This window comes from Perognathus longimembris, chromosome 13 (assembly GCF_023159225.1).
Source record: "Perognathus longimembris pacificus isolate PPM17 chromosome 13, ASM2315922v1, whole genome shotgun sequence".
Taxonomy (NCBI): Eukaryota; Metazoa; Chordata; class Mammalia; order Rodentia; family Heteromyidae; genus Perognathus; species Perognathus longimembris.
Window position 1 is genome coordinate 51,810,697 of NC_063173.1, and position 8,973 is coordinate 51,819,669.

General features: G+C 40.3%; 2 protein-coding genes across 2 annotated transcripts; one reads left to right on the forward strand and one right to left on the reverse strand.

Moving 5' to 3' along the window:
- Positions 1-369: 369 nt before the first annotated feature.
- Positions 370-1,305, forward strand: LOC125362567 (olfactory receptor 1013-like). Its single transcript, XM_048361387.1, has one exon. It carries the CDS (start codon positions 370-372, stop codon positions 1,303-1,305), a length of 936 nt encoding a protein of 311 aa, XP_048217344.1.
- A 2,014-nt stretch (positions 1,306-3,319) lies between these two features.
- LOC125362080 (olfactory receptor 9G4) lies at positions 3,320-4,282 on the reverse strand. Its single transcript, XM_048360735.1, has one exon. It carries the CDS (start codon positions 4,256-4,258, stop codon positions 3,320-3,322), a length of 939 nt encoding a protein of 312 aa, XP_048216692.1. The 5' UTR covers positions 4,259-4,282.
- Positions 4,283-8,973: the final 4,691 nt, after the last annotated feature.

Consider the following 8,973-nt stretch of genomic DNA (forward strand, 5'->3'; position numbering starts at 1 on the left):
AGCCCTGAGAAAAGAACACAAGTCTCTAGCCAAAATAAAAGTAAATCAGAAAACATAAGGGTGGTAGCTCAAGTGGTAAAGAACCTGCCTAGGAAATACCAACAGTTCAAACACCAGAAATAAAGCATTGCCTGAAGCAAAAAAAAAAAAAAAAACCTTTGAAAAAAGGAATAATCACTCTAATTTTATTTTCACACTCATTGTAACCAATGTACTAAACTCAGAAAGTTTCTATCAGTCGCCCAAACCAGGTAAGATTCCCTATTAATATTTTCAAATACCAAAGACTTAGCATAAAGAATGTTCATATTGTCTGTTGATGGAAGCAATGAAATCCTTCTCCATCTGCAGATCCGAAATCTGTAAGCCATGGAGAGAGGCAACCACACTGTAACTGAGTTCATCCTGCTGGGCTTCACAACAGACCCTGCCATGCAGCTGGTCCTCTTCATCCTCTTCCTTGGAGTGTACTCCGCAACCTTGCTGGGAAACACCACCCTTATCGTGCTGATCTGCAATGACTCCCGCCTGCACACACCCATGTATTTCTTCATTGGAAACCTCTCTTTTCTGGATCTCTGGTATTCTTCTGTCTATACACCAAAGATTCTCCTGACTTGTATTTCTGAAGATAAGAGCATCTCCTTTGCTGGCTGTCTATCTCAGTTCTTCTTTTCTGCCGGCCTAGCTTACAGTGAGTGCTACCTGCTTGCCACTATGGCTTATGACCGCTATGTGGCTATTTCCAAGCCTTTGCTTTATGCTCAGGTCATGTCAAGGAGCTTGTGCATCTGTTTGGTTCTATATTCCTACACAGGGGGGTTTGTCAATGCAATCATCTTAACCAGCAACACATTCACATTGGATTTTTGTGCTGGCAATGTGATCGATGACTTTTTCTGTGATGTCCCACCTCTGGTCAAGCTAGCATGCAATGTGAATGACAGCTACCAATCAGTTCTCTACTTTCTCCTGGCCTCCAATGTCATAGTACCTACACTGCTCATCCTAGCCTCCTACCTCTTCATTATCGCCGCCATCTTGAGGATCCGCTCCACTCAGGGCCGCCTCAAGGCCTTCTCCACCTGCTCCTCCCACCTCATCTCTGTCACCTTGTACTATGGCTCCATTCTCTATATCTACTCTAGGCCAAGTTCCAGCTACTCCCTTGAGAGGGACAAAGTGGTTTCTACCTTTTACACTGTGTTGTTCCCCATGTTGAACCCCATGATCTACAGTCTGAGAAATAAAGACGTGAAAGAAGCCCTGAGAAAACTCTTCAAGCTCGCTCAGCCTGAAGCCTAGATCCATTCACTGACCTTTCTGAAGAGCAGTGCTAAGTGATAAAATGCTACTCAAGGGAAGGTGCATGTCTGTCTTTCAAAAATTAAACTCCATGAAGGAAAATTTAGCCTAAAAAAATTGTGTTATCTTCTTTGTTTTTGTTTAGACATTAGACCATGACCCCTATTATTAACCATAAGATCAGTTCCATTTTTCAAAGCACTACTGGGGTTTAATGCAAAAATAGTAAATACAGTAGGTTTCTCAAAAGATTCAGTATTCTTTTGTTCTCTCTCACCATGTTGAAGAAGTTATATTCCCTACAAATTTATTCTGATGTAGATGTGAATCTGAGTTATTGTTGGCATTTAGGGAATGTATCCTAAATTGTGGTTGCTCCCTGGGCCTCCTCATTCACAGAGGAATGTAGAATGTCAAGATTGCATCTATTAGAAGAAAGAGGAAAGTGAAGTGCAGGTAAACCACAGCACCTAAGAGGAAATAAGAGAGAACTGCTGCTAGCACAAAGAGCTCAGTGACCAGAATTACTAGTATGATATTTATTTCTAATCTTAATGACATTTTAGTGATATCCTTTCATCAATTCAAATATAACTGTTCAGTAATATAATTCTGTCTTCTGAGCTATCAACTTCTCATTTGTAAACTTTAGTAATATTCCTTCACTTAGGCTCTTGTAAATGGTACTGCAATGAAACCTGCCATGTGCTCTCAATGATTTCCCAAGTTGTTTTCATTTTATTTTTCTGTAGTTAAATCATTCTGTTGGAACCATACTACTAGCATTGGGCTGAGGAATGACATAACTCTTTTGAACATAGACTGAAAAATTTACCCAAAACATTGTCAGAGTTCTCCCAAAGCAATATTCCAAACCATCGACAGTGTGGGCCTGTTGGGCTTCCAAGAAAGAATTGCTAAATAACTGGCTAATCAGTGCATCGCATTTATCCAAGGACCTGACACACAATGGTTTGTAGTTAAGGAGTAACAAGATAAGAAATGATCTACCAAGATGAGATGCGCTAATCTACCACTGGGGAAGTGAGTTCCTAAGTTCCTATGAATGTTAAAGGTTTGTGATTTCAAGGCTAGGGCTGGATTCTTTGTGTTTAGCAACATGTATTGTCATTTATTGTCCCAGGATACAGTCTAAATAATTTTGATTATGCTCATTGAAGTTTCTGGATTGGGGTCAAAATTACAAGAAAAATTAGGCTCTAGTTATTTCATTTTGTCATTCTTCATCAGGAAAAATGGAAAACGCAGGGTCATGTGAGTAGACTTGGAGGTTGCCTATTTCTATGCTTCCTATTGTTAGATATTATCAACCCAGGTAACATTGACTTAAGCCAGTCAGAAGATTTCTTTCTGGAGTACACTCTTCCTTTCTTAGAACATACTCTCCAGGGAGATATACACCCTAAAAACAAATATTTATTTATGGTTTAATAACAGATTCAGTTGTTGCTATTTTGTTTTGTAATCTAAACAATGACAGAACATATCACTTAATATTATATTGATGTAGAAGGCATGGATTTACAAAGATAGATTTATTTACTCAGTTGGAATAAATTAGAGGCAACACCTCTTTCAAGAGAAATGTTTATAAGACATTGAAAACATAAAGTCCAAGATTTCTAAAAATCTTCAAAAATATTCCAAATCTACCCCTCAGCCAGTCACATTAACTCATCAAACTTGAGATCAAAAGTGTATGATTTCTTTTTTCCTCCATGACTTCTGTCTAAAAACATAATGAATTTCATGAAAAAGAAATCTGGTTCTTTAAAGAGGGGTAATATAATGTATTGAAGCCCCTTTGCAACAGCCTTAAAATGGATCATATCACAACAAAATATGAATAGCCAAAAGATCTTATTATCTCAATATCTCATTATTTACAAAATCACTTGTTTAAATGAAATGAAATACAAAAGTCTTTGCAAGCATATTAACCCCTCAGTTCTTGGATAAAGATAATAACAGGATTCATCAAAACCAATAGCCATCAAGATTGTGGTCGTATGGTTTGTGTCGCTTTCCTGAAGGCCTCCTTGACATCCTTGTTTCTCAGGCTGTAGATAAGAGGGTTGAGCAGTGGGTTGATCACAGTGTAGAACAGAGCAGCCATTTTGTCCTTTTCCAGGGAATAGGTGGAACTGGGCCTTGAATACATGAAGAGCAAAGATCCATAGAAGAGGGTGACCGAGATGAGGTGGGAGGCACAGGTGGAGAAAGCTTTACGTCTTCCTGAGGCTGAGCGGATTCTCAGGATGGCCAGCAGGATGTTGAAATAAGAAATGAAGATAGCAAGAATGCTAGAGAGCACTGTGAAGCCCACCACACCCAAGAGGACTTGTTCATACACTCGTGTGTCTGTACAGGACATTTTTACCAATGGTGGCGCGTCACAGAAAAAATGGTCAATGATATTTTTCCCACAGAAACTCAGCCGGAAAGTGTTGGCAGTATGGGCAATGGCATTCAAAAATCCTCCTATGTAGGAGCCTGCAACCAGCCTGGTACAGAGAGAAACTGACATGGTGGCTGAATAAAGTAATGGGCTGCAAATGGCTACATAGCGGTCATAGGACATGGCTGCCAGGAGATAGCACTCAGTGTAGGCTACAACACAGGAGAAGAACAATTGGGCCCCACATCCAGCCAAGGAGATGCGTTTATCTTCTGAAACACAACTGGCTAGAATTTTGGGGGTATACACAGATGTATACCAGAAATCTAAAAATGATAGACTTCCAATGAAAAAGTACATAGGCGTATGCAGCCGGGCATCAAACCGGATCAGTATAACCAGAGTCATATTCCCTGACAAGGTCAACAGGTAGATAACTAAAAATATTCCAAATAGGATCAGCTGCCAGTGAGGATCTGTGGAGAAGCCCAGCAGGATGAACTCAGTCAGGATGGTGCGATTTCCCACCTCCATGGCCACTGAAGGCAAAGCCTGATCATCATTAGGAGAATAAAAACCACTTCGTGATTTTACAGTTGAAACAATGTAAGTATATTTCAATTAAACCAACAGCATCTAAGAAGTGTGTGTGATCTTATTTCTTACCATATACAATTATTAGATCTTTAGTCAATGTCTTTGAAAGGCTGTAGGAATTGGAGTTAAAATAGATTTACTTAGCATTATTCTAAGGCAAGTTCTCATAAGATAGAAAAGAAAAATGAATGTCAGGATGGTTACTGAAAACACAGCATCAAATTTTCATATATATATATGAACTTTTACCTACTTGTAGTTCTTCTCTTCTTTAAATGCATTAGCCATTTAAAAATGATGTCAATACATTTCCATAAGTTACTAAAAAGTTCTTGTGTGAAAAGAATTATTTGGAAGACTTCCAGGAAGATGGTGGAGGAGCAGCAAAGCCCTAGCTAAGCTCCCTTCAACATCCCAATTTTACCACTCCAGAGAAAGACAGCCCAAGTCAGTTATAACAGTATAGGGATTCTGGCCAGAAAGGAAAAATTGACTTTACTGGCCTGAAAACAGATTTGAGCTCCAGGCAGCATCCCACTGCCATGCCAGTGTTGGCACTTGCACAGCACCAGGTACTCTGTGCACCTAAAGCACACAGCGGCGACCTGGAAGAAATCCTCCAGATGCCAGCAGACAGATGTGGATTGCAGGCTGAGCATGAACAGGCTGAAAATCGCAGAGAAAGCATGACTACCCCATGAAAGTCATTCTCACTCGCACCCACAGAGCAGCATCTGGAGGGTATCTCTTCCCCAACCACCAGAGCTAGGCCCCATCTTTGGCTCTGGCATAGACCGGGTCAGAGAAGACTGGAACTAAAGTGGGCCAGGGGAAAGTGAGGATGAAGGGGCCATCTTTGAAAAGGGCAAGAGTAACTGAATGGTGAAAGTCAGCTCCACCCAGGAGAACATCCCCCGCCCCACACCCCCCCCCCCCGGGCCGCAGCTCACAGACTCAGGTAAACTCAGCCAGAGGTGCCCACCCCTCCACACCCTGTCCCACTGACCCTGTGGCTGCCAACTCTCCAGCAGCTGGAATTTCTAAAATCAAACCAAAAGCTTCAAGCAGCTACTAGCAGCACAGAACAATCAAATGGGAGAGTAAACAGTTCTCGAGACAGATAAACCGCCCCATACAGAGGACACCCAATTCCCACCAAGGAAAAGGTCGTCCCACCCAGGAGGGAGGAACCTCCCCTGGGGCAAGCAGCTCCCAGCCAGGAAAACAAGGCCTGAGGCGCCCCACCCTGCTGAGTCCACAGCCTATTCATAGCCAGGTGTTAAATGCAGCAGCAAGGATACAAACAAGTCCCCGCTGGCCAACCAGCGGGAGCCAGCACAAAGCCAAGCCAAGGATGCCACCTACAGACCCCTGAAAGGAGTTACAGGAGGGAATCAAGAATCCATAACTTTTTCATCCCAGATGCGTAAATCACAAAGAAATATTACACACTTTATGAAAGGTCAAGCCAACTCGCCAGCTCCAAAAACCAGTACAACCAAAAGGAGATGGAGAATAAAAAACACTGGAAGCTAAGATAGCAGAAATGTTCAAAAGCCTCAGGAATTAATTAAAAAAACAATTCCAGGAATTTAGAATGGAATTCTCAAAGGATCTTCAGGAAGTCAAGAAAGAAATGGAGGCAAAAATAGATACAGTCCACTCCCCTTTTAAAGAAGACCTTAACATCCTGAAAAACAAAATGCATGAAAAAATGGAATCAAAATACAACTCATTGAAAGAAGAAACTACCACCATGAGAGCTGATCTGGCAACCATAAACAGCTCACTTGCCTCAATGCAAACCACACTGGAAGCCACATCACAAAGAATTGAATCTCAAGTCTCTCTTTTGGATGATAATTCAGCTGATAAGGACCAGAAGATTATCGCACTCCAAGAAACTGTCAAACTCCAGGGCAGACTAATCCAGGAGATAGTAGACAGGGAGAAGAGATATAATCTTCATATAATTAGAATACATGAAGGAGAGGACTATCAGAGCAGAGGTATACAACACATATTCAATAGAATCATTACAGAGAATTTCCCCAATCTCAAAAGGTAAAACCTCACCCAAATAACAGAAGCATGTAGAACACCTAGCAGACAAGGCCCTAGAAGAAACACTCCCAGACACATCATAGTCAAGGCCTCAGATTTTAACAACAAGGAACATATTCAGAATGCAGTCAAAACAAAGAAAGAACTTTACTACAATGGAAAAATGATCAAAATCATGCCAGACCTCTCCACACAAACTTACAATGGATGAAGAGCCTGGAAGAACACCATCCAAGTCCTGCAGGTCAACAACTGCCAACCCAGACTTAGATACCCAGAAAAATTGGAAATTACTTTCAAGGGAAAAAATAAATCTTTCTATAGCAAAGAGAAACTAAAGGGATATGTAAACAAAAAACCTGCCTTACAGAGTATTCTAAGAGGAGAAAACCACCCAACAGAAAATGTACAGGACCTCCAAACAGAAACAGAAAGAAACTACAATAGCCAGAGCCCAATAGGAAAAATAGCTCAATAAAAACAAGAAAGAAAGGAAAGAAAAGAAGCAAAACACAGCCTAACAGGAAAATGGAAGGGAAAAACAGACACCTATCCATGATCTGTTTAAATATAAATGGATTGAGCTCTCCAATAAAAAGGAAAAGATTGGCAGAGTGGATTCTCAGACAAAATATAGATGTGTTGTCTTCAACACATCTTACGGCAAAGGACAAAAACAGACTCAAAATGAAAGGATGGAGCAAGATCTTCCAAGCAAACGCACATACCAAAACGGCAGGGGTAGCCATCCTGATTTTAGACAACCTAGACTTCTCATTAAAATCAGTTCAAAAAGATAAAGAAGGACACTATATATCAATACAAGGAAAAATCCAGTAACAAGACATCACCATGATAAATTCATACTCACCGAACAAAAGAGGCCCTAAATATGTCAAGCAAATTTTTTCAGAACTACAGAACAAGATAGACCCAAATACAATCATAGTGGGAGATTTTAATGCTCCACTCTCCAAGAGACAGATCCAAAACACAGAGGATTAGCAAGGGAGCTGAAGACCTAAGTAACACCATACCCCACACAGATCTAACAGATCTGTACAGAGTTTTCCACTCTATGGAGACTCAATACACATTCTCCTCAGCAGCACATGGAACATACTCCCAAACAGATCATATCATAGTCCACACAAAGAACCTCAGCAAATACAAGAATATTGACATTATCCCATATATCCTATCAGATCTCAGTGGAATCATGGTAGCCCTCAATAACAAAGGATACCACAGAAACAACACAAATACTTGGAGGCTAAATTCCTCACTGTTATCTAACTTTTGGGTCACACAGCAAATTAAGGACGAAATTAAAGAGTTCATAAGTGACAATGACAATGAAAATACATCACAAAGAAACCTATGGGATACAGCTAAGGCAGTGCTAAGGGGCAAGATCATTGCCTTCAGTGCACACATTAAAAGAATGGAATCAGAATGGGTAAATAACCTCATGATGCAGTTAAAAGGACTGGAGAAACAAGAAAAATCGAATCCAAAACGAGTAGGAGGAGAGAGATCACAAGGATTAAAGAAGAGATAAATCTGATTGAGAATAGAAAGACCATTCAACAAATAATTACAACTAAAAGCTTGTTCTTTGAGAAAATAAATAAAATTGACAGACTCCTTGAAAGACTTACAAAAAAAGAAAAAAAGAGACTCATATCCATAAGGTCAGGACTCCACCAGGAAAATTACAACAAATACACAGGATATTCAAACAATTATAAGGAACTATTTCCAGAACCTTTACTCACTAAAGAACAAAAATTTTACAGAAATGGATCAATTCTTAGAGAAGTATAAACTGCCCAATCTGAATCAAGAAGAAATAAATCAATGAAATAACGAAATAACCTACAGTGAGATACAGGAGGTAATCAAGAGCGTTCCAACAAAGAAAAGCCCAGGCCTAGGTGGATTCACCAATGAATTCGATAAAACCTTTAGTGAGGAACTAATACCAATACTCCTCAAACTCTTCAGCGAAATAGAAACAGAGGGAGAAATCCCAAACTCATTCTATGAAGCTAATATCATACTCATCCCCAAACCAGACAAAGACATAACAAAATAGAGAATTACAGACCAATATCACTAATGAACACAGATGCAAAGTCGCTCAACAAAATATTAGCTAACAGGATCCAGAAACTGATCAAGAAAACTAGAGGGCTGGGGATATGGCCTAGTGGCAAGAGCGCTTGCCTAGTATACTTGAAGCCCTGGGTTCGATTCCCCAGCACCACATATACAGAAAATGGCCAGAAGTGGTGCTGTGACTCAAGTTGCAGAGTGCTAGCCTTGAGCAAAAAGAAGCCAGGGACAGTGCTCAGGCCCTGAGTACAAGGCCTAGGACTGGCAAAAAGAAAAAAAAAAGAAAAAGAAAGAAAAGAAAACTAGACATCATGATCAAGTAGGCTTCATCCCACAGACGCAAGGATGGTTCAACATCCACAAATCAATAAACATAATTCACCACATCAACTGAACTAAGACCAAGAACCACATCATCATCTCAGCCAATGTCCAAAAAGCCTTTGACAAAATAGAACACCCATACATGT